At 40.9% G+C, this 24775-nt stretch overlaps 3 protein-coding genes across 4 annotated transcripts; 1 reads left to right on the plus strand and 2 right to left on the minus strand.

The window, feature by feature from the left end:
- Nucleotides 1–2: 2 nt before the first annotated feature.
- Nucleotides 3–3187, minus strand: LOC132702714 (DNA-directed RNA polymerase I subunit RPA49-like). Its single transcript, XM_060671458.1, has 6 exons — nucleotides 3037–3187; nucleotides 2796–2983; nucleotides 2534–2741; nucleotides 2285–2477; nucleotides 954–1166; nucleotides 3–901 (listed from the first exon to the last, which is right to left on the minus strand). Exons 1-6 carry the CDS (start codon nucleotides 3083–3085, stop codon nucleotides 658–660), a joined length of 1095 nt encoding a protein of 364 aa, XP_060527441.1. The 5' UTR covers nucleotides 3086–3187; the 3' UTR covers nucleotides 3–657.
- Nucleotides 3188–3902: 715 nt separating this feature from the next.
- On the plus strand, nucleotides 3903–7966 carry LOC132695538 (cleavage and polyadenylation specificity factor 73). Of its 2 annotated transcripts, XM_060659855.1 has the most exons (14): nucleotides 3903–3961; nucleotides 4062–4121; nucleotides 4170–4233; nucleotides 4290–4387; nucleotides 4442–4570; nucleotides 4622–4799; nucleotides 4852–4941; nucleotides 5007–5157; nucleotides 5958–6133; nucleotides 6187–6492; nucleotides 6804–7065; nucleotides 7157–7473; nucleotides 7632–7754; nucleotides 7815–7966. In XM_060659855.1, the coding sequence occupies exons 3-14, from the start codon at nucleotides 4204–4206 to the stop codon at nucleotides 7911–7913; spliced, it is 1959 nt and encodes a 652-aa protein (XP_060515838.1). In that variant the 5' UTR covers nucleotides 3903–3961; nucleotides 4062–4121; nucleotides 4170–4203; the 3' UTR covers nucleotides 7914–7966. The 2 variants fall into 2 exon arrangements, with proteins under 2 accessions (XP_060515838.1, XP_060515829.1); XM_060659846.1 differs by lacking the exon at nucleotides 3903–3961 and having other exon boundaries at nucleotides 3995–4121.
- Nucleotides 7967–8235: 269 nt separating this feature from the next.
- LOC132695531 (dnaJ homolog subfamily C member 13) lies at nucleotides 8236–24657 on the minus strand. The gene is made up of 28 exons (XM_060659834.1): nucleotides 24377–24657; nucleotides 24052–24310; nucleotides 23834–23996; nucleotides 23567–23747; nucleotides 23260–23514; nucleotides 22944–23193; nucleotides 19018–19190; nucleotides 18752–18959; nucleotides 18339–18494; nucleotides 17939–18193; nucleotides 17502–17879; nucleotides 16170–16541; nucleotides 15848–16114; nucleotides 14961–15449; nucleotides 14747–14901; nucleotides 14458–14659; nucleotides 14215–14403; nucleotides 14033–14168; nucleotides 13785–13969; nucleotides 13499–13690; nucleotides 13101–13448; nucleotides 12833–13054; nucleotides 12116–12478; nucleotides 11440–11786; nucleotides 11172–11388; nucleotides 9043–9228; nucleotides 8536–8917; nucleotides 8236–8373 (listed from the first exon to the last, which is right to left on the minus strand). The coding sequence occupies exons 1-28, from the start codon at nucleotides 24445–24447 to the stop codon at nucleotides 8258–8260; spliced, it is 6717 nt and encodes a 2238-aa protein (XP_060515817.1). The 5' UTR covers nucleotides 24448–24657; the 3' UTR covers nucleotides 8236–8257.
- Between the last annotated feature and the right edge of the window lie 118 nt (nucleotides 24658–24775).

A 24775-nucleotide genomic window follows, 5' to 3' on the forward strand; every position in this document is an offset into this window, starting at 1 on the left:
GTCATGTGTCATTTTATTATAAAAGAAAATATACATTTATATATAGTAAATCACAAACATAACTTAAGCCCGGTAGACACGATACAATTTTCACATGAATTTTTTCATGCAAATATTGCAAGGTGTCTACTACCAAATTCCAAAAAATTTGGCAGATAAAATTATCGGCTATTTTTTCTCAAATTTTTGCGTGTAAATGGGCGCAAAGCGTTTGTTTTCATAAACTTGAAAAATGTAAATTAAGTCGAAATCAACGAAAGATGACTCTTAAATTCTAAATATGTTCAACAAGCAACTGTAAAACCTACTCATTGCAAGTCGAGTACTTGCAAGCAAAAATTTTAAAAAACTAGCAATATATAATCAATATAATCAATAAAATTATAAATTATAATAAAAACAAGTCAATAAAGAATTTGTGGTGGTGCGTGGTAAACACATTTTTGAATAAAATTTAGCGATTTAAAACTAACAACCCCACTATTATAGTATCAAAATTTTAAAAACAACCTTTCAAACCAAATTGCACCAAAACAAGCCCATATTCCAAGAAAAAATTGCATGAAATTACCGGTTAAAAATTTATATCTACTAAATATACATGTATAAATTGTATTGTCTATACCAGGACTTACATCTCGTAAAAAAATAAATGAGTTAAGGTTTTCTTTTCTTGATGAAGGGTGTTACCGGAGGAGGTAACGGTACTTTTAAAGTCACAGTAGTCTTTTTACTGGCCAACTGACTGAAAGCTAAAACTCTGGAGATCTCGATCAGCTTCTTTACTCCCACCTTTAAATCTCTGGCCAGTATTTCCAAATCCGCTTCGTAGTCTTTAGCCAGCAAGTACAACACAAGGATATAGCTGAGGCACTTGTCTTTCATGCTAAGAGGTCGTTGACTGAAATTTATTAGTTATTGTCTGTGCATAATTTATCAAGTAGGCATCTTACCCGTTGACAGAAAAATTTTGCTTGATGTGAGTGTCCACCAAATGGGACCAGTTACAGATAATAAATTTTTTCGTCATGTTTTTCACTGGAGTGATCGCATATTTTGCCAAATAATTAATGTAGAGTAGAATTTTGCACCTTTCATGTTTCTTTGTATCCGTAAATGGTGATAATTTCAAAATTGTTATCGCAGCAGAAACGAACGGTATCAATCTGAAATAAGCAGCTATATATTTGATTGGTAAAACTAACCTAATAAAACAAAAAGAGAATCCCATAGTAAAAGAAGATAAACTCACAAAGTGTAGGTTAACAGGGACTTCTTGTACCTCTTGAATGAATTTTAAACCTGATATGACTTTATCAAAAAGTTAGATCAAATCTGGGATGGATTTTTTTGTCATTTAAAACAAAAAATTGTGTCTATGGATTGAGAAGTGTGTTTGATGAGGTTAAGAAGAGCACTTGGCGTGAATCACACTTACAACCTTATAAGAAATATTATTTTCAGCGATATTTTTCAACCCCCACATGAGGTTTCAGACAGACCGTTTAATTTATAAATAATTTTATTGACCTACCATGTTTCTGAATTATATCCCACATATTAGGATTTAAAAAAGGATTTAGACTTCACGCAACAGCACTATGTCGTCAATATCGTCAAACTGCACTTTCCAGTGTTTTGCATTTTTGAAAAATTGAATCTAACCAATTAACCAAAACTCTAAACGTCTCTGCCACACATTTTCCTTCAAACCAAATATGTTATTACCATATAAATGACTTTAGTATAACGAAATTAGATGCATTAGATGTTTTTTAGAATAAACAAGAAAAAACCTAGTCAAAGAAAAATATTTAAAAGGTAACGGTTCAAGTACAATGAAATAAAAACCATTATATTTTTAATTCATAACCCACAATATCTGATATTTTTGGTATTAGTTTAGATTTTAGTAACAGGAGGCTTATTACACAGTACCTAGCATTCCCCTTTATCAATTAACAAGGGAAAACGTTATAAAGTAAAATAACCCCAAAAAATAAGAGGTACAAAAACACCTTATTCTCAAAGAGACCTGTCTTCGCAAAACTATAAGGGTTCAATTAAAATTTGAAGTCGATGTCTCAAAAAGTCCTATTTGTAAAATGTTAAACGTGTTGCGCCCACACAGGCATCATCAGACATACAAAGACGTCAACCCAAACACACACAGAACACAAATTATAATTTTTGAGACGTCGACTTCAAAGTTTAATTGAATCCTTATACCTTATTCTTTGAAAATAATAAAAACATGCCAACAGTGCAAACAGAAGTAACTTACTCAAAGCTTTTCAGATTATCACCATCAAGCACTTCTGAAGCCTTTTCATTTAATGAATTGAGTACATTGCCATCAACAAGGTCCTCTAATTTGTAAACTTCCTCCCTCACTGGCGCATTCCGGTTGATTTTGGGTATGTATTCACTATGGGTTTCATCAGGCATGGTCGAATCTACCTGAGTAACCTCAACATCTAAAATAAATTTTTTGGTACTGAGTTTTGTAATATTTTCTTCAGAAGTAATTTACCAGCGACTGTCGATTCCAAATGCTCTTTAACATTCTCAAGGTTCATCTGTAACCTCTCTTGTTGTTCAGTCATACGTTTGGAGCGTTTTGAACCGAACTCCTTCTTCAAATGTGCAGATGATCGCTCAGTGATGGGTGATTTTGTATTGACGGTTGAACTTATCAACAGAGGTGCCATTGAACAATTGTCAACTTGTAATAATTTTATCTGAAAACAAATCAAACTGACTTTAAAGCAAATGTAACGCGTGGCCGACAGTACTTCGCGAGCAGTGGGATCATGAACCAACAGGAAATTGTTGTACAGTTCGTCCTGGTCTTTAATTTCGCCACAGTACACCATATTCTCAGTCGCCAAACCGAAAATTCTTTTTCTTGATATTTTATCTTTAAGAATACGAGACTTTATGTTCGCATTGAGATCTAGTTCAAATTCGTTTTGGAACTCCACTGCAAGAGATTAATTTAAGCCAATTTAAGCTTAAACGTATCAATTACCTTACCGAATATTGGACGTTTGACATCAGTTACTACTTCAGTAATTTGGGACATTTTTGTTGGCACAGTGACACAAATTTACATTGGATAAGAATAGAGCGGTAAAACGGATAAAGCTGCTTAACCAAAGTGTTATTTAACGCACAGAAGTTTAAATAATTGAGGTTAGGGGCCACTTGTTCTTCTTGCATTGCATTGAATACATGCAATAAAATCGTCAAAATCGATTAAAAAGCTACGAAGTACCAGTTGTGCCAATCGCGATTGATTCGGTCACTTTGAATCAATCACTTTATAGGATCGAACGACTGAATCCCGCTTGTTCGTAACGATTCGATCGCCTTTTTCGCTCACGCTGCCGCCCTACATACCGGTCTGAAGTGACCGAATACAGGACGACCGATCGTATCAAAACAAGGTCGAATTCGCCTTGCGGAATACGATTCATTTGAATGGTTTAAGATTTAAATGCATGACTAAGACAGGCCACGAAAAAGAAATGGGAGTATTGTTATAATTATTCTAAAGTATTTGGTTGCGACATCGATGGGTATATCTGCTTATGTGTTGAATTGAATATTGAATGAAATATCTATACACAGTTATTTATTTAAAAAACTCAATGTATTATTGGGACATCCCAATACGTAACACATAAAAGCATGATATAATAAAAGGCAGAACACAGCAAAATATTATACTAACTAAAACAGCAAACAGAACATATAGACATAAAAATAATTTAAATTCAAATGAATCTGAATCGGTCGTTCGGACTGTTCAGATTCAGTGACTAATGCCGCTTATGTTGGCAACAAAAAGTATTGAAATAAACGATTGATTGAAATGATTGGTCCTTTTCGAAATCAGCCACTATTTGATTCGGTCATCCTAAAATGACGATTGACTCCACACTACTACGAAGTAGAGGTAATTATATTTTTTTTGTGGTCTGTGGTACAGACTCTCGTTTTTTGAGGTTATGTGTTAGTAATGTTAATTTTTTTCTAAACACAATCATGTCCGTAAGAAAAAGGACAGATGCACCTCTTCCAGCAGAAGAAAGCGACCAGTTAGTCATAAGACCCCTGTAAGTGCTCTCAATATCTTAATTCAGTTGTAATGTTCTAATTTCCAGAGGCGCCGGCCAAGAAGTTGGCAGATCCTGTATTATGCTAGAGTTTAAAGGCAAAAAGATAATGGTAAATTGAAATTATTCCCTGAGATTCGAACCTTTTTCCCTCATTTGATTTTTCAGCTTGATTGTGGTATTCACCCTGGATTGACAGGCATGGACGCTCTACCCTTTGTAGATTTGATAGAGGCTGATGAAATCGATTTGCTTTTGATTACTCAGTGTGTAGTTTCATTAAAATCTGTTAATATAATGTACAAATTATGCCCTTTTAGTTTTCATTTGGACCATGTAGGGGCATTGCCTTGGTTTCTTCTAAAGACTAGCTTTAAGGGGCGATGTTTTATGACACACGCCACCAAAGCGATCTACAAGTGGCTACTCTCTGATTATATTAAAGTGAGGTTAGTCTACCTACTTTCTGTCGATGGCAGCGACTTTTATTGCTTTTTTAGCAACATCGCCACCGAACAGATGTTATACACAGAAGCGGACTTGGAGGCGAGCATGGACAAAATTGAGACTATAAATTTTCATGAAGAAAAAGAAATCATGGGGGTCAAATTTTGGGCTTACAATGCTGGTCATGTTTTGGGTGCCGCTATGTTCATGATCGAAATTGCGGGGGTCAAGGTTAAACCTACCAGTTGCTATTACTAAATTGATTAATTATGAAAAATTTCAGGTTTTGTATACTGGCGACTTTTCAAGACAAGAAGATCGGCACTTGATGGCTGCTGAAATTCCTACAGTTCGACCTGACGTGTTAATCACGGTAATTTTGTTGGTGTATCCTAGTGTTTTGTTTTGTTCAGTAATGAAGTGTTCTCAATTTACTAGGAATCGACGTACGGGACGCATATCCATGAAAACCGAGAAGAAAGAGAGACTAGGTTTACGAGTCTCGTTCATGATATAGTCAATAGGGGTGGTAGATGTCTCATTCCAGTTTTCGCATTGGGCAGAGCACAAGAGTTGTTGCTAATTTTAGGTTAGTGAATGTGAACAGGCTGGGGTGTCACATAAAAAATTTGCAAAAAATTTATGCGAGAGAGTATTTAATTTTTTTTTTGAATAATCAATTTTTTCATCTTGCGAAGTTTTTCAGATAAAAATAAAGCTTAATGGTAAAAATTAATTTTCAAAATTCATTTGACTATTTTTTGCTTAAAAATAACATTTAATGGTAAAAGCGTTTGAAAGGAAAAAAATCAAGTCACAAAAATCTTGCATTTTTAGTTTCTTAAATAAAAAACGAAAATAAAAAAATTGCATGTATGGATTTTTTTTTCGGTATATCATTTCAAGTAATAAATATCAATTTTGTGGGGTCTAAATTACGCAATCCCATTTTTTCTGAAGCGAGTAAAATTAATATGTTCAAATTCAAAGTTCTTTATTTGTAACAGGAACAATAATAATATGCAAATATAAGAAAAAATAAAATTGCAACCAAATAAATACAATAGCTGGAAATAAAGACAAAGATGAAAGAGGACTACGGAATTTACAAAATAACATTTTGCCAAAAGAGTTCTTAATAGTATCTATAAAAGGGGAATATGTGAAAGGTTGATTAAGATATATGACCTCATTATTATATGGTTTTGCTTGGTCGGTTAAAAGGCTTTGTTGCCAGCTTGTGTTTAAATAGTTATTTAAAAAAAGTTTGACACCTTGTATCCTGAGAACGTTTTTACTAATTTTACCATCAAATCTCCCAAAAATCACTTCCTGAAACTCTTACTGCGAGATACTTTATAGAAAATACCAATTAGGTTTTTGTTGCAGATGAATACTGGAGTCAGCATCCAGAGCTCCACGATATTCCCATTTATTACGCGTCATCGTTGGCCAAAAAATGTATGGCCGTCTACCAGACCTACATAAACGCGATGAACGACAAAATTCGACGGCAGATTGCGATAAACAATCCTTTCGTATTCAAACATATATCCAATTTAAAGGTGACACTCAAATTTATGTCTTTAAAAGTTTAACAATGGGTCATATATATTAGGGCATCGATCACTTTGAAGACGTTGGCCCGTGCGTTATCATGGCTTCGCCCGGTATGCTTCAAAGCGGTCTGTCACGCGAGTTGTTCGAGTCCTGGTGTTCGGACTCGAAAAACGGTGTGATTATCGCGGGGTACTGCGTCGAAGGGACCCTCGCGAAAACCATATTGTCCGAACCTGAAGAGATAACTTCGATGACGGGTCAAAAGTTGCCGCTGAAGATGTCCGTGGACTACATCTCGTTCTCGGCCCATACCGACTATCAACAGACCAGTGAGTTCATCAAAATACTCAAGCCACCGCATGTGGTAAGTCGTTTTGAAATGCGGCGTAAGGCAGACCCAAAAACTCGTCTTTTGAAATTCTTACTCTCTAAACGCATGAATTTTCCGTTTTCAAAAAACGGTAGTTCAAATGTCCCATGTAGCTGTACTGGATATGCTCAATTATTATCTAAGCAATTTGGAATTTAGATGGAGCTGTTTTTTTGAATAATTTTATATTTTATAAAGTTATAAAAACTTGCAAAAAAAAACCATTTAAAAGGACGGGACGTTATAATCTTTAGACTTACACTATGAGTATGTTCGATGTCCGTTTGAAGCGCGCCTCCCATTAGGTTCTAGTGCATGGTGAGCAAAATGAAATGTCTCGCCTGAAGGCCGCGCTACAGCGTGAGTTCGAAGAGGACCCCAACATGAACATCCAGCTGCACAACCCTCGAAATACCCACACCGTCGAGCTGTACTTTCGAGGAGAGAAGACCGCTAAAGTGATGGGGTCGTTGGCCGTCGAGGAACCAAAACCGGGCAAAATCATAGACGGAGTGCTGGTCAAACGCAACTTCAACTATCATATTTTATCCACTGAGGATTTGCCAAGTAGGTTTCGTTTCACCTTTCCCGTCGACTAAACAAACCTATACTACCACTACTATACTATGACACTATGATCGGGTGTTTGTTTTCTCAGAGTATACGGATCTCAGCCTAAGCGAGATCACTCAGAGACAGAGCCTGCACTATTCCGGCCATCCCGGTGTGCTACGTCACCTTTTGTCTCAGGTGTGCGGTCTGATGGAGACTCTGGAAGGTGATAAAAAGATGCGAGCGTTCCAAGCGGTCGAAATCACCATCGAACCGAAAATGGTGATATTGGAGTGGCTCGCTAACCCGATCAACGACATGTACGCGGACGCGATCGTAGCCGCCATTTTGCAGGCGGACTTGTTGGACAATCCGCCCAAAAACATGTCGACCAGCGTCAAAGTTGACCGGATGCACTTCAAGGTAATCAATCGATCAAAACCTCGATTATTGTCAGCAGATTTCTAAAAATAGGCGGCTATGATTTAAAGAAATAAAACTACTACCAGTAGGGAGTCCTGAGGCACTCCAACAGGCTGGCTTCGCGTGTGGTGGTTGATTGTTTCTTTTTTTTTTTAAAGGAATGTCTGATTGAAATGTTGCAAGACATGTTCGGAGAAGACTGCGTGCCGAAAATTTTCAAGGGCGAGAAACTTTACGTAACGGTGAACGACAATAGGGCCGACATCGATTTATCAAACTTGGTAACCAAAACCGCAAATCAATCCACGTGTGTGCGCGTTTCTTTATTTTTTCACTTTTAGGACGTAAAGTGCGCCACAGACGAAACGTTCCAGCAGATCGTTCAGACGGCCGTGTCGAAGCTCTATCAGAGCTTGGCTCCGCCCCAATTACCAAACTAGGCGGTTTCGAATAAATTTTTTAACGAAAAACGTTTTGTTTTTGACATCCATACCAAATCTGAAACGACCTGCGAAAAGAAACGCAACTGCGGTATATAATGATAAAAAATATATATATTTCGCTACACGCATAACATCATGGCGACGCTTAGAGTACAATGTTGCTTTTTCTTTACAATTTTATACAATTTCTAATATATAGTAAACTTAACGCGACGGAATCAACCGTACTGCTCGATCGAGGGAATGCTCGGGTCTGTCACGAGTGTAGGAAACGATAGAGAAAAATCGAAGACCGGCGACAGCGCCCTCTGTCCGCGCCGTATCACAATAACTGTCGACGACTAAAATCCGTCGGGGATGGGACGGTGTTGATCGTCCTTGTCTACCGGCGGCGGCGCCATGTGTACTTTGCTGCTGGGCCCTTGCGTCAAGTAACCGGCAGTTGAAGGCGTTCCGGCTGCAACAAATAAAGAAAACGGGCGATGGAGTAGTCCCGCCATAAGCTAGTTAAAAATCGGTACTTCCTGTGTCCCGTTTAAAAACTGAATTGTAAAAATTCAGTTCAAATAAACATTCTAGTGCTAGTTGAAATGTTTTCTGCAAGTGACGACGGACTTACCCGTAAGATATCCTGATATGTTAGTGTTTGAAATGAACAGATCATGTTTCTGATCCTTATACTCCGCCCACACGCCGCTCCGTTCTAATATGGCGTTGATCCGGTCACCATACAGGAGACTCCTGCCCATAGACTTTAAGGCCTTTACTATTTGCGCCTTGGTCGCTGATGGATTGTCGAGCAGCTCGAGCCGACCCTCGAGCAGACCCAGCAGGAACTGCACAAAGTCCGCGTCCAGTGCCTGTTTAACTAGGGGCTCTTGGTTACTCGAGAACATCCGGTTAAGCGCTTCGCAAGCCACCGCAACCATATCGGCTCTTATCTGCATCGCCCGTTTTAGCGGAAACATGCAGTCTGTTTGGGAGATGGAATGGATGCACACCTGCCAAATTTTTGTCAAAAAAACGGTCTAACGTAAGTTATCGCCGGAACCAAATGACAACCTTAAGGCAGTTGAGCATTTAAGGGCAGTTCTTTACGTTATTTGTTAATCTAAGAACGACTCACATTGCTTATTGTCAGGCTGTTGAATATAAGTATGGCCGATTTTGGTACGACCCCATCTTTAGCGCTAGACCCTAATTGCTTGCAAAGGCGCGGTATGTGGCCCATCGACGGGATTAGATCGAGTAATGCCGGCTGCGCCTGTAGTAAGGAGCATAACGCGTTTGTTGTCAGGTCCAACAGTTCAACCTAAAAAAGATAAAAATACGCTTACCGCCCAAACCTTGCTTCCAATAAGTTGCGTCCTATGCTCGGAACCACAACGCAAAATAAATTCGAGTGTGCTTTGCGGTTGCCGAAAAGAAAAATATAGGAAAAAATAATTCCAACCAAACACAGCTTACCGTAGCTCAACGGGACATAGGGAATGTCTCATGAGCAAAAAGGAGTGGCCTAACGGAAGAAGCTTAACATTTAAAAATTGTGCAATTGATCAAATTTTTAATTCATTTATGACAGGCCAACAGAAATAGGGCAATTTTGGATAATGTGACGCATGAATAAAACTTGATTACGCCACATCCACAAGTGGGTACAGAGAGAAATTGAGAGAAAGAATGAGGAAGTCAAAAAGCAATTGCGGACTATTTAATTTATATTGATTCACGAGAAGAACTAACAAATTATCCAACAGACTCAACACTATCTGATCCATCAATAACTACTAAGGAAATAAAGAATCACAACAGCTAAGAGCAACAAGGCTCCAGGACCAGATGGCATAGCAACGGAAATATGGAAGTTATTGGACGATGAAAGCATTTTACTTCTACAAAGAGTATTCAATTATATCTATGACACAGGACAAATTCCTGAAAGCTGACTCAGTTCAATCTTCATCCCCCTTCCAAAGAAAAGCAATGCACGCCACTGTAATGACTATAGGCTAATAAGTCTAGTCAATCACATTCTTAAGATATTCCTAAAAATATTACATAGCAGAATGTATAAGAAATGGGAGCGTTATATAAGTGCAAATCATTTCGGGTTTAAAGCTGCAATGGACACGCATTGATTGCGAAAAGGAAAAGGCCTTTAACAGAGTACAACATAGATATTATCGATAGATATATAGATTATACATAGATATCATTAGGATATTATGAGAAACAGACTTGGATGAAAAAGATATCAGATGTATAAAAAACTTATATTAGTATCAAAGAGCACATCTAAAAACGCAAAACATCAGAACTGAAGACATCCATATACATAGAGACGTGAGACAGACTTCGCGATATTTACTGAGAAGAGATTTTTAATAAAACGTCTGAGAACTCCAAACAAGGAATAAAGGTTAATGGAATCGCAATATCGAACTGAGATACGCGGATGACTCCGTACTACTTGCAAACAACATGAATGAGCTACACGACATGTGGACCCGACTGAATGAAACCGGCAAGTGATATGGCCTAAACATCAATTCCAAGAAAACTAAATTCATGATCATTAGCCGAGACAAACAAATATATGCTAACACAACACTCAACATAGAAAACCAACTCATAGAACGGTTCGAAAAATATCAATATCTTGGCTGTTGGCTGCATGCAGACTGGAACCCTGAAAGGGAAATTAGAACAAGAATAGAGAAAGCATGTGCAACATTTATTACGTTTGGAAACATATTGAGCTGTAGAGATATGCAACTGCAACTACATTTGCGCTAGGCCATATCCTATGTGTGGTCTGTCTTGCTCTATGGCATAGAAGCGTGGACCATGAAAGCCAGCAGCATAAATTGAGTAGAAGCCTTAGAAAAAAGATACTGCCATTAAAAAAAGGGATACAATTCGAAATGAACAATATAACATACAGCTCATACTCGAAGGGAAGATAGAAGGCAAGAGGGGAATGGGTAGAGAAAACAGTTGTCATAGGCGAGAAACATCAGACAATGGACTATAGGAGAGCTTATAAACACCGCAAGAGACAAAGACAGATTCCAACATGTGGTCGCTAACATCCAGTGAATGGATTGGCATTTAAAGAAGAATTGTGCAATTGCTAAAAATTTTAATTCATTTTTGATGGGCCAACAGAAACAGGGCAGTGTGACGTATGAATAAGACTTTATTACGCGACACCCGCAAGGCCGACAGAGGCATCGACACTAATTGAACACTTACGTCCACCTTGTCCTTGCTCATGTGGTTTAGGCAGGCGTCGAGCAGTTCGCAGAGAAACTCTTTAGGTCTGCGCAGCGTCCACGCCGGGTTCGCGACGAATATCCTCAAGTAGACCCCGCCCACGATGACTTCGTTTGGCATCGCGACGTTCGCTAGACCGTTGGTGTCCGGTTTCTTCCACATGGCTGACCGGTTCGCGGACTGCGCTTGGTAATGTCTAAAAGTCGCGGGTGTCGGTCGAACGTCACAGACGAAAACATATACTTACTCGCTCTTTAACGTGGCCACGATTGAACACACCCTGTCTTTCGCGTCCTGATTCCATATGAGTTCGGGATGTTCATGTTCCGACTCAAACATCGTCACCGAAGTCTCGGGACTGTCTCGCATGGCGTCGGAAAATATCGGCGGCAAAAAAGTTTCGATCGCCAGTCTCACCTTCGGTCCGACCAACTTGTCGAGGCTCATTTTGGCCAAGAGCTCGGCGGACGATTGTCGCACCCGGACGTCGTTCGAGTTGCAGAACAGATCGAGCATGTATATCACCGCACCTTTATTTAACGACTCCTTGACGATTTTCGTATTTGTCATGAGCGCCCGCAAGATGTCCAGCACCTATAGTTCATTCATAGATGTTAGGATCGTGTCATAAAGAATTAGATAAAAGGTGATTATCAAACGAAGATCTATTGTCGACGTCAATGAAACGTCATTTTTTCGCCATGCAGACGCCGATAATTGATGCAAAATATACTAACTAAACTAACCAGAGTTTCGTCGCGCATTCCTAATTAAAAAATGGGCGACAACGCTTTTCAATTGAGGAGCGTTATTTTTTTTGTAAATTAATCTGGCTAATTAGTTTATCGACATCTGAAAATCATAAATCATCATCATCGACGTCAAATTAACATCACGCTATCAGCAATACCACTGCCTCTTACCTGTTCTTGGGCTTCAGGCATGAGAAAGAGCACCAGCAAAAGATGGCCTAGGACTCCGCTTGCCGCTATGTCGTTTATGCACTCGTTGTTTCTAGCGACGACGCCAATTAGGTTCAGCGCGCCAAACGCGATGGGGGCGTGGCTGACGTTAAGCAGGGAGAACACTAATCTGAAGTGACCGATGCACTGCATCTCCACCCCCGTGTTATTTCTGACGACGTTGGTCAATGCCGCGAGGGCCATAGTCGAATGTTCGAGTCGTTTTTCGATCGTCACCGAATACGCAATGTTGACCAGGTTGAAAAGGTAAGACGACTGATCGTTCAGGTAAGCGAGAATGTCAACTACCAGGTTTTTCGGTTCCTGTAAGGCGCGATAAGGACCCATAAAAGCACGTTTTCAATGTTATAAAGAACGCAATGAAGCAGCCACTGCACAATACTGCAGTAGCAAAATGGGAGCGCAAAATTAGGAGGACAACATGGTAAATTATCCTGAGCGCTGGTCAATTTTCAGTTAATTTTCAAGAAAGCTAATAAAAATAAAAGAAGTAAAATAAATATGAACCTCTGATTCAGAATAACTAGTGAAGGTCTCAAGTTGCAGAATTGAAATTATAAACTCTTAGGGACCCTGCTGCCTTGTAATTGGTCAATAAAAATAGAATGAAGATAAATTTAAACGCCATACGAGCGGAAAGAGAAATGATCACTTTACCTTGATCTGGAACATGGGCTGCTCGTTATAGATACGTATGAATATTCCGCCTATCTTCAGTTCCTCTTTGTGTGCGGAATACTTAAAATCGCTGCCAATGTTCAAATCGAAGTCGTCTCTCACCGCGAGCTGGCTTTCCAGGAAATCGACGAGCTCGGCACGTGTCCCGTTGTCCCAAATCAAATATGGCGTCTCGCTATTGCTGTTCAGCGTCTTCAATACCTGCAACGCATCATGAGTCTCACCTTAACATTTGACGACGAGTTACCTCTTCCGGTTGATCGCTCATTAATTGTCGGGCCACATAAGGAGTAATCAAACCTTCGAGAATGCCCATGATTAAATTCTCGCGGGTACCGGTCTGAGGGTCGCCCTTAAAGCGAGCGAGCGCCGCGCATGCCTTGACCGACTCTTTGGCCAGCCGGTTGCTCAGCTCCTGCTCGTTTGAGTCCTCGCTTTTCTCGACTCCGCCCTCGTCCAGGGTGTAGTCGTACTTGAAGACGAATAGTAAAAGGTGCCAAAGAGCTCCGGCCTTGAGCAGTTCGAGCTGCAAGATCGGATCAACGGCCAGCGCTTGGACGCATTCCGTGGCCGCGGAACACAGTTTCGTCAAGTGCTAAAACGATCTCTACGTGGGCTATGCTATAACCCAGTTGGACTCCTTACCTTGAAGTACAATATACGGCAGAGGTCCTTGACCAGCTGCGTCAGATTTATCATACATTCCCTGCAGGCTTGGAACTGGGCGGCAACACTGAAGCACTGGGTAATGTTCAGGCACACCTGGACAGCAGTGTCATTTGGCTTTGAGGAGTTGCTCAGAACGTTCACGCACCTGGAGTAAGCTTCCAGCAAGGTCTGAGAATAGAATTACTTTGGTAGATCCAATGTAACAATAGGCATTTCTACTGGGTGCCAATTTCTTACACACAAGTGATTTAAACACACATACTTCCAGTCCATTTTCCCTCCGGAGCTCCTCGGCGTTGAGAGACGAGCACTGAACCGTCCTGTAAGCGAGTTCAGTGGCAGCAGAGAGCAAAGGGTCAGTTTTCGAGAAGAGTTGCTCATCGGCGGTCTCTATCCCAATGGTTTTGATTAGCTGGGGATACCCGGCATACTTGTACGGGTGCAACACTGGCAATAGTGAGAAACAGTGTTACCTTAATGTAACCGAAAGCCTAATCAAACCCAGTTTACCTTCAGAATACCTGCAAAACAAGATGCTCTGAGTGCGGAGGATCAGGACTATATTATTGGGGTTTGGACCGTCAGTGTTCCAGATGATACGGCTGCAGAGGAACTCGTAGGCCTGGTTCACCTCCTCGAACCTTTCCTAAAACCATAGTTAAGCAGGTGCGTATTAAACGACAGACGCCTACCCTGCCGTCTGGATTTTTATCCGGATGGTACTGCTGGGCGAGCTTGTAGTACGACTTTCGGATCTTCGCTTCGTCGTGATTGATACCATCCAGACCCAACTTCGCGTACGCCTCCTCGATGGTCATGAGGGGCGGTTTCTTCTCAACTTCTGTTCGCCACGCATCCAAGACGTCTTTCAGTAGTCCGATCTGAAACAAAACAAATAAATAATCTCCCATAGGCTGTCTGCACGTACAGCTTACCGGGTCGGGTATTGGCCAGTCCGGAAACTTAATGGTGTCGCACAGGTGGCGCAAGTAAAATATGTTACAGAAGAGCTCGCGTTCCAGCTGAGGGTATCGCACCGTAGGTATGGCTATGTATAGGTACCTGGCCATGTTATGGCTTCTGAGGCGGGGCGTAAAGTCCGCTATGTGAGCGGCGATCTTTTCGATTAACAGACGCCTGCCGAAAATGGTTGATATCAATTCAAGGCGGGTGTATTTCTGGCACCAGTAGTGCAAAGCTTCAGATTAATAGTTAAATGCTTACCTCATCTGAGCGTTCCATATGGCTTCGGGAGTGTCGAACTCGCCTAAAAATATCTGCGCGAACTTTTCTGCGCCGTGGTTCTCCAAATAGTTAACCATAGCCTCGGGCAACAGTTTGCCCAGTATGCTCTTCTGCATTATGTCTGACGTGGTGTTCTACAACACGTTATAAGCATTACCGTCGTTGACATGGAGCAAGAGAGTAGATAGCTTACTTCGTCCGCTTTGAACGCTTGCTTGATGTGTGTCAACTTCAGAAATTTGGCTATGGGCAACACGTTGCTGCCGGTGTACATCAGGATAAAGTAAAACACGCCGGTGAGGTATACTTTGGGCATTTCAGGGTTGTCTTTCATCACGTCATGTAGCAGGGTAGCTACCTTCTCGACCAAGATCGGATCGAACGTCAGCAGCAACTGCACCACGTGCGATAGGGTCGTCTGTTCTGACAGCAGCCTCTTGATCTTCGGCAAGGGTCTGATGACCGCGTCGTCAGAGTCTCGGCTAGGGAAATACTCGCATATCCTGATCAGCGTGTTCAGTATGTAAGTAGCGAGTTCGCTTTCGTTTAATACGGGGGTGCCTTTGGCCAGCAGGCACCATTTGAGTTGAGGTAACTGAGAGAAAGCGCGCCAACCGTCCAAGCCCATTGCCCAGCAGCGGGTTTTGTGATTGATGACGCCTTTTTGAAACAGCTCCTTGACCTAAGAGACTCGACTGATTGTAAGACGCGTTGCCACAATTTTAAGTTTGAATGTACAAACTGGGTTGAAGGATATACGATCAAAAGAAATAACGCGAATAATGGGGCAATCTCGCAATAGTTTAGATGCTGGATAAATTTCTGCCCAGGGACTTTACTAAGAAATATACATTGTTTCACAGCGCCGGGAGTTTGAGCATATTCATTCCCTTAGTGAATACTTTGTACGTCTCGGGATAATTATCTAAACAATCATTTAATTAGAAAAATGGTTCAATCTAAGATAAAAAAAAAAACAAAGCAACCTTAAAAGAAGTAGTTCAAATGTTAACGGATTTAAAACATATCTTGTTGTGCTTGTTCATCAGCGTAATTTTTTTAAAAAGATCACACATGTACCTCATCAAAAGTAACTGGCCCTTTGCTGCCCTCTTCTGTATTATAGTGCCACTCGCGTTTCTGCTCGACGCTCATGCCTGGCCCCGCCTCTATGACATTCGTCTGAGTCGGTACCATGGCTCGGGAGGTGTGCAGATGAGCCAAAGTGACCAGGTCGACGAGTATCTTGACCCCGCCCATATCCATCAGATCTCTGACGTTGCGTCGGTGCAATATCAATTTGTTGATGAACGTAATTAGACGGTCTCTCTCCATTTTGTCTGTACACTGAGTAACAGGTGGAGGGTAATTGAGATGAACGTGTCGCAGAGTGTAATATTACCCGTTCAAGCATCACCACGATGTATTTTGTGTCGCTAAAGGGCCCGATGTCTTCGTAGTACCGACCGTATACGATAGACATCGCTTGCAGGCACATACACTTCATTTCGACCTTATTGGTCAGGAGAAATCGGTGGTAGAGGTCGTTGAAGAACTCATACGATCTTCTGATGGGCGAGTCGTCGTTATTCTCGTCCATTTCTAGCAGAAGACGCAAGTAGTAATCCCCTATTTTCACTTCGTCGGCCAGGCACTGGTAGTCCAGCTCAAACTCCTGGTGGTTCCACGCAACGAGGGCGTTACCCGCGAGGTCTCTGTCGTTGGCAAACATGCGGATCTCATTTTCTAATGCACAGCGCAGCTCTTCCCGGGTCTAGTGGCAAAATATCGAGCGGTAGTTCAAATGTTCAATAAAAACCAGTGTCTATTGGCATGACAGTTGGCAGGAGAAATAGTGGCCGTAATTCCGCCATTTTGACCCGCGAATTAAGTCCAATTCACTCACCAGAGACAAATTTTTAAAGTACAAACCAAAGACATTATATAAAAATGAGACACGACAATTCATTCATAAAATGTGTATAAACCGACGTAAATCAATATAAACAAACATTTATCAATGGTTTCGATCTTATGTTTGTGGCGAAAGAACCAATTCTCCATCAAATATCAAGGTTGTGCGATGTCATCATGTTTTGACAATAATAATAATAATAATGACAACAGGTCTATATTTATATATCTATAAACAATAAGAAACAGTATAAGATAGGAGGGTGGTGAGATCTAGCAAAGCTACCCACCTAACCGCCCTGAGTGAAGAGATTTTATGAATTAATCTACATTAACTTCATTGTATCACTGTGAAAGAGAGTTTATAAAAAAAACATTTATATAGTTACATACATTTTTATAGTTAGTCACTTCAATAGAATGGAGGTGCTGCAAAGAACTACGGAAATAAGCAAAATAAAAAGGAAAAAAAAAGTATTAATTGGACAGTAGACAAGTTTTAAGTCGGAAGCGGTCGAGCAGCACTTGATATGTGTACCTTACCTATGAAAACTGAAGTTAGGATTTTCGTAACAACTTATTCCACGCACTAAACAGCGCACAACAATTTTAAGTAACTGTTTAATTGATATTTAGAAACAAAAAGATCGCAAAATCATCATCAGCAAACAAGCGAATTCGGCGACCAAATTCGAAATATCAAAAAAACCTCTGACCTAACTTCCCACGAGAATACGAAAATATGATCGATTTGCCGGCCCGAATATTAAGGCAATCTACAGGCGGCTTCGAGCGACCAATGAGCGAAGAACGGACTCACCTTGTGGTTCCATATCAAATTGGGCAACGCGTGATCCTGACTAAAATTCCAATAAAACAAAGGCCAGTTGCTTTCCGCCTTGATCCTCTCCCTCCGCCTCCTCAACACCACCGGTCTCTCCTTCGTCTTCTCCTCCCTCTTAAGATTGATCCCAACTCGCGCACCCCAGTGTTGCAGCGCCAGGTTTGTGTAATGCTCTACCTGTTTCTCGACGTTCTTCAGTTGACGTTCCATAGCTGCCCAGTTCGGATTTTTCTTCATCCTCGACGCGTGGTCCTGCGCGATCTTCAGGTTGTCCCGATGATTAAGCATTTCGCGTTCCTTGGCCGAGTCAGGAAGAGCGTCCCTCGAGTCGAGGAAGGCGATCAATCCTACGGGCTGCGCGAAAGAAAAATAGGCAATGCTTTACGAGAATCGTGACATCATTTAAACATTACCATAATCCTTTTGAGGAGACCCATGGCGATGGGGTTGCCGCTGATCCATAATCCGATCAGATGTCTCGACAGTTGCCGATGCGTCAGCATTCTGCCGTCAGAACCCTGGGTGTAGAGGGCAGCGAGCAAGTGACGGGGCAACGCGCCTTCTGCGAGAGCGAGGTTCTGCATTTTAGCCGCCACTTCCGAGTCGCCCTCCTCAATGAGGGCGCGCATGACTAATCCCGCTCCCTTCACTACAGCCATCGAAGGATGCTAACATAATTAAAAAAATACGTCAGTATCGCAGAAGATAATAAACTATATTCAAGTTGGTAACATAACGGCAAGAGGGTGTAGGTTCAAAGTTATGTGCAAACGGTTTTATTATACACAATCTGCTTATCCCCCTTGATCATACCTGAAATAACTTGAACAGGATCCTACCCCGATCAGCGACCATTTCCAGCAAGTTGTCGAAATGTTTGCCGTCAGTGGTCTCGCTGTACGGCACGCATAAGGCAAACGTCAAAAAATCCAACATGGCAGTGACTATCAGGGCGCCGGTGCCTTGGACCTGAAAAACATGTTGGGAAAGGACGAAACCGTAGCCTAAACAAACCTAGACTTCCACTCCAAACCTAAAAATCAACTGCAAATTCAGATATATCATTAAGGTATGGGGAGGGGGGTGTCTAAGTCATGAATAACCACTACTACCGAGTTTGCTATCTATTCAAAGAAGCACGAGGGATAAATCACGACATTTGTATTTCGATTTGTAGATCTCGCAGTAAACAAAGAGCGGTGAAGCCTTCCGAAGGTGTGACTCACTATATGCGTCGCCCACATGCCGAGCAAACTCTCCAAGAACGATTTCGTTTGCAGCAGAGATGACTTGTTCAGTTGCTCCTGTCTCAGGTCGTAGTCATCATGCATCGGATGCATCAGGGCTCCGATCATGTCTACGGCGGCGTGTGTGACAGCAAAGTCGTTACGTTTCAACGCGGTCACCACCTTCATGCCGATCGCTTCGCGAAACCTGCGTAGACAACGTTGAGAGGCGGAGCTTTCTTTGGTGGACGGGAGCGCGGTCTTACCCCGCCAATTTGGTGAAGGAGGCGTAACCGACTTTGCTGGCCAGGAGCCGCCTCAACGCTTGGAACTGTGCCTCAAGCTCCTCTGCTGATATGGTTTTCTGATCGCCCTCTTTCGCGACGAGCGACTGTAGCGCCGCCATGATCAGTTTCTCCTTGTTTTCAGAGAAAATACCCTGCAAATTTTTCAATCCAATAAAAAAAAAGACTACCCGACCACCAGTAAAGTTCTCTTTCAAATCATACAGGGACGATTGAAGAATTACCTTCTACCGCAGATCCCCCCAGAACAAACAGGGTTTGCGCCAGGTCGTGGAACGCGTGGCGTGAGCGTACGACAAATAATAGAAAAAGTATACGAATTCAATGTTCTGCTTCCTCCACTTCACCAATGCATTTGACACAGCACAGTAGAGACGACTGTGAAACATTTTGAGCGAGATGGGGGTACCGAAAGATCTCGTATATTTCATAAAAGTCCTCTATGACAAGAACAGAACACACATACAAGTAGAAGGGTAACAGGATTCAACGTGGGAAAAGGCTCTTCACTTCTCTTTAATATCTATGGAGAATGGATCATTAGAAGGGCTCTAGAAAACTGGGGTGGCGGAGTCCCTATTGGCGGGAAGATAGTGTCAAACTTACGATATGCCGATGACACGATACACGAAATCAGACCTCAGACAATCCCAATACCACTTCAACGCATTCATGATATAGAAACCACTGTCATCTATCTTGGGGCAAAAATAACTAGCAAAGGAGGCTCCGAGAAAGAAATCAAGAGAAAAATTGAGATGGCAAAAGAACCTTTGGGTAGACTGACTAAAATCTGGAAAGACCACAACATTCAGAAAATGACCAAGATGAGACTTTTCAAAGCGCTAATATTCTCCATCGCAACTTATGGATCGGAATTTTGGATATTAGCATGCCGCAGGAGAATAGAAGCGTTTGAAATGATATGCTACCGCAGGACGTTAAAGATCCCTTGGGCGGTGCACAGAACAAACATTTCCATACGCAGTCAACTAAATATTCGGGATCATGAAAGACTGTTGCCAATAATCCAGAAGGGTATACTAAAATACTTTGGTCAAGTGATATGGTAGGATGGTATAGAGAAGATTGTGATCCAAGGGAAAGGGGACGCAAAAGAACGAGAAGATCAACAGTTAGATTTATAGACCAGATCAAGGACCTTACAAACATGTCAGCAGCGGAAGTTATGAGGACCGTAAAGGATAGAGAGACGTGGAGAAGGCTTACACCATGAATAAGTCACGACGCTCGGAATCGAGCAAGGATTGGGGAGAGAGAGACCCGCCCGTGAATAGTTGAATTTTGCGGGCTTTTTTTTTGTTTTACATTAATTTTGGGTGAGATTGAAATCCACAATAATTACCAATTTGTGAACCAAAGTTAAGATAATTTAGTTTCTGTAGATCCTTAGATTTTTTGAGCTTTTTTTAAAAATTAGCCATCGATGTTTACGTTCCCTTAAAGAAGTTTTCGGCTAAGAAGTTTCCAGTCTGGTTTTCCTCAGAGCTTAAAGATACAATAATTGAGAAGAAGAAATCACACAAACAATATCTTGGGATCGGGTTATATGCAGACTATAAGCGATTTTCAGACTTTAGAGCTAAATGCAAATTTTTAAAAGTGCAGTGTTACCAGGAATATATATCTCTGACTGAATCGTCCTTAAGAGAGAACGTTAAGAATTTTTGGAGGTTCGTCAACAGAAAAAAGGAATGAAACTTTATTCCATCGGTTGTGCACTTTGGCGACGTGACCTGTTCTGTGGGTGACGATATTGTCAATGTGTCTCTGAAGATGTACTACCTTCTGGAGATGTCAACCTTTTCATGTCAAACATTTCGATTTCATGTATTTACGAGAAACTGTCGACTCTAGACAAAAACAAAGGATCCGGTCCTGATGGCCTCCCACCATATTTTATTAAGCAATGCAGCTTCATACTTTCCAGAACACTTTATATAATCTTTAACCATTCTTTAAAAACGGGAACTTTGCCAAATTACTGGAAATCAAGCTTCATTACACCTATCTTAAAATCCGGCGATAACTCGCAAGAGAACAATTATAGGCCCATCAATATCCTGAGTTGCATTCCTAAAGTGTTCGAAAGTTTAGTTTGCGACTATTTATCTGCTGGCCTTAAAGGTTGCTTCATCGACCAACAATTTGGATTTCTCTCCCATCGCTCCACCGAGCTAAAGTTGCTCATGTTCACAGATTTTCTGCTGGAATCATTGGAGGTGGGGTCTCACGTTCATGCCATTTACTTTTGATCGAGTAAATCGTCAAATCTTAATTAAAAAATTGCGAAAATTGGAATCCAGGAAAAACTTGTAGAATGGTTAACATTGTACCTTACTGAAAGAGTGCAGATAGTGCGCGTCCAGAGCTTGTAATCCACCGAAATTAGAGTAGTTTCTGGTATTCCACAAGGATCGTACCTGGGACCCCTGCTCTTCAATGTCTATGTGAATGATATTGCCTCATGTTTTCATCACTCATGTGTCCTATTATTTGGTGACGACTTAAAATTCTATGAGAGTCCATAATGCCGATGACTGTATTAAACTCCAGTCCGATTTATTAATATTTAGTTCCAAATGGAACTAAATATTAATAAATGCCAACAAATGAACTTCTACCGGAGCAGAAACTCCATACATTTTACATATAACATAAAAGGGTCACGATTATTGCAGCCCTCCGTAATAAGGGATTTTGCGAGTGTTACTCGATATTAAGTTGACTTACACAACATGTTTCATTTATGGTGTCTAAATGACTTCAGATTTTGGGCTTTATTAAGCGTTGTACAGTGGACTTCCAGAGTATCCCGTCTCTCAGATTACTGTTCTGATCCCTAGTGCGTCCACACCTGGATTATTAATCCTGTGTGTGGTCACCTTCGTATAACGTCAACATATATGCGGTATATAGCATTTAAGGAGCACCAAGGACTTGAGGACATTGATTACTCTGAATTGGAAAATTCGCGCCAACTAACAACTCTTCAGAATCGTCGCATGCAGAGGGATCTCGCCATTTTTTACAATCTACTGCATTCAAATTCCCATGGACCTGAGCTGTTATGTAAGATTGGGATTCGCGTGCCCCCCGCCATACTAGAATAAACAACTGCTTACAGGTGGAGTTCCATCGCACTAACTATGGGCAGAGTTCTTTTCTTACTAGGTCAGTTGCACTAGCGAATCGCTTTTCTGACCAACTTGACTGCTTCGAGAGTGCAACAATATCTAAGAAAGAACTTAAAGACCGTCGGTAAAACTATTCCGCTTTTCCTTTCAATAGTATTGTATACCATTGTGTTGGTGCCTCGCTACTCTTATAAGTGGCCTTACTGTCGTGTCCACCAATGTTTGTCATGTTAGGGGAAGGTCTTCATCTGTCTATTTCATTATGTTTTAATTTTAATTTTGTCTTATTTTATTTTATTTTGTTGTTTACTATTTTGATTATGTGAATCCTATTTTATATTGGGCGGTTGGCCTGTTGATAAATCAATAAAATAAAATAATAAAATAAAAAAAGAAACATGGTATTTATTAATACCTATTAATATCAATAAATACCCTTTCAAAAAAAAGTAAGCAGCATTTGTTCCATCATTGTACAATCATCTCTGCCAGAGTGAAGTAAAATGATACCTTTGCCACACACTGGTTATATCATACAGACAAACAAGAGAAATAAAATGAAGGGCGAGAAGAGTTTGTAGGAATATATAGAAAAATATACACATTTTTTATAACAATTTCGCTTTTTCAAGCATCCTGAAAAGTTTACATTTTTCTTCTTTATTTTGATAAGACAGACCTTTAGGCTTTAGGCTTTTTGTAAAACCATTATACAATTACAATACTCACCTCTTGGCTCACACTGTACAACAGCCCGCTGTAAGGAGCATTAGCGTTGAACCTCTGCACACATCTGAAGAAGTTCTCTGTGACGGGCGGATTCTGCAGGAACTTCAAGTGTAAACTTTCCGCTTCCTCTTCAACGGGCAAATGCAACGGCCCCAATCTAAGACCCCTCTGCGTTTGGATCATTGTTACGTGAATATCTTTGTTGCCCGAGGCTCTAACACCATCAAGAAGTGATGCTAATAATGCATCCCTAATGGTAGCGAAAATTACAATTCAAAGGAGTACTTAATCCCAACGGCAGACTGTAGCACCTCACCTATCGGTAGTGGTGTAAGTTCTAATTTGCCCATTGACATATGCCACACTGAACAACTGCGGGTTTTTGTTATCACGAATTAAAGCGAAAATATCACATAGAGGTTGCAAAGTACAAATACTGTAAGTTTGAGGATCACGCTCGAGCAGGCACACTTCCGACAAGCACAGTATGCGTCTGACTGGCTCAGAGTGCCTCGGTTTTTGGATTTTGTACACAGAAAATTCAGAAACTGATGTCAGGTAATTGTCGTCGCTGCAACGTCATTCCATTACTTAAGGAGATCACCCAGGATGGAGTTATTTACCTGTATTTACCAAACCTTTGTCTCTGAAAGTCCTCTAAATTGATTGGCTGACCTAGGACTTTGATATTTACCGCCAAGAATGATGCAGCAAATTCCATAATTTTAATTTTGATTTGTTCAAAATCGGCCGCTTGGAACAAGTGTAACCGGCCAAATCCGCCACACACAATCACAAATCCACCTGAAATATTATCAAGCTAGATGAATAACCAACTGATGAAAGAGTAGTTCAAATGTACACTTTCAACAAGGTATCGTACAACATACCTGGATAGTCAGAGATGGTGCATATTCCTTCAAAATCCTTAAAATGATAACTGGCAAGCACAGAACTGGTGGTAGGATCCAATTGATCTAACGAATATGGAGTGACTTCTAAGAGAACTGGCAGTCTTATGTCCGACCAATGGTGTTTATAAGCTTGGTACCTCTACAATAACAGTTAAATTTATTTCATTCCTGACAGCAGATGGTTGCTACTTTACATATACATCCTTGGGTTTTTCCATAAAATTCTGTCTAAACCTGAGAGCTTCGGTTATGAGGTGAGAGCGGTGCTCCGTTGAAAATGTCATTTTTAGGATCTTTTTCTCTTTCTTGACACTTATCTGGAACTCATTTGGTGTGCCTTTGAGGGGTTGAATCGATACAAAATCGTTGTAAGACCACCTGTTAGTCACCTCTAAACTTGTAGGATTGTAGGTTGTCACACCCTTGGAGCCGATAGAAAATATTCTCTTATATCTACAATCAGACAATAAACACGCAAATTGCTTCGTCAGCAGAAAATTCGCACTCGTCTTTACTTACTTTCCTTTCCATATGTGATGCTTTGTGACGAAAAAGCAGGCAATATCGTGATTATTAACTATTGGCATCATATTGAACGACGGTTTCGAAAACAAAGCCTTTTATTTTTTTTTTGCTACATTTTAAACGAAGCCCGCCCTACAAAATTTATTCGCTTGCTTTTTTCGGTGAGCGCCAACTCGAAATAAATTCTGTGTAAGCGAATTACTTTCCTTTGCGGTACCAAATAACAAACGAATCAATTTATTTTCTGGTTTCTAACCTAACATTCGCCTCTCAAAACAGTGGGGGCGGATATGACAGATGTATTTGATCTGACATTTGTATAATTTATATCTTTTACATTTGCCAATGTCCCAGTAATGGGCGAATGTCCCTAGTGAACCAGCCACACGGAGC

Source organism: Cylas formicarius, unplaced genomic scaffold (genome assembly GCF_029955315.1).
Source record: "Cylas formicarius isolate icCylForm1 unplaced genomic scaffold, icCylForm1.1 PGA_scaffold_10__41_contigs__length_53128322, whole genome shotgun sequence".
Lineage (NCBI taxonomy): Eukaryota > Metazoa > Arthropoda > Insecta > Coleoptera > Brentidae > Cylas > Cylas formicarius.

Coding starts and splice junctions, on each gene's coding strand:
- LOC132702714 (XM_060671458.1), bottom strand. CDS start 3,085: ATGTCCCAAATTACTGAAGTAGTAACTGATGTCAAACGTCCAATATTC. Junction 2,984..3,036: donor TGTCAAACGTCCAATATTCG/GTAAGGTAATTG, acceptor AATCTCTTGCAG/TGGAGTTCCAAAACGAATTT. Junction 1,167..2,284: donor GATAATCTGAAAAGCTTTGA/GTAAGTTACTTC, acceptor TGCTTATTTCAG/ATTGATACCGTTCGTTTCTG.
- LOC132695538 (XM_060659846.1), top strand. CDS start 4,051: ATGTCCGTAAGAAAAAGGACAGATGCACCTCTTCCAGCAGAAGAAAGC. Junction 6,493..6,803: donor TACTCAAGCCACCGCATGTG/GTAAGTCGTTTT, acceptor GCCTCCCATTAG/GTTCTAGTGCATGGTGAGCA. Junction 7,066..7,156: donor ATCCACTGAGGATTTGCCAA/GTAGGTTTCGTT, acceptor TTGTTTTCTCAG/AGTATACGGATCTCAGCCTA.
- LOC132695531 (XM_060659834.1), bottom strand. CDS start 24,447: ATGATGCCAATAGTTAATAATCACGATATTGCCTGCTTTTTCGTCACA. Junction 14,169..14,214: donor ATAAAAATCCAGACGGCAGG/GTAGGCGTCTGT, acceptor CTATGGTTTTAG/GAAAGGTTCGAGGAGGTGAA. Junction 9,229..11,171: donor TGAGCAAGGACAAGGTGGAC/GTAAGTGTTCAA, acceptor TATCTTTTTTAG/GTTGAACTGTTGGACCTGAC.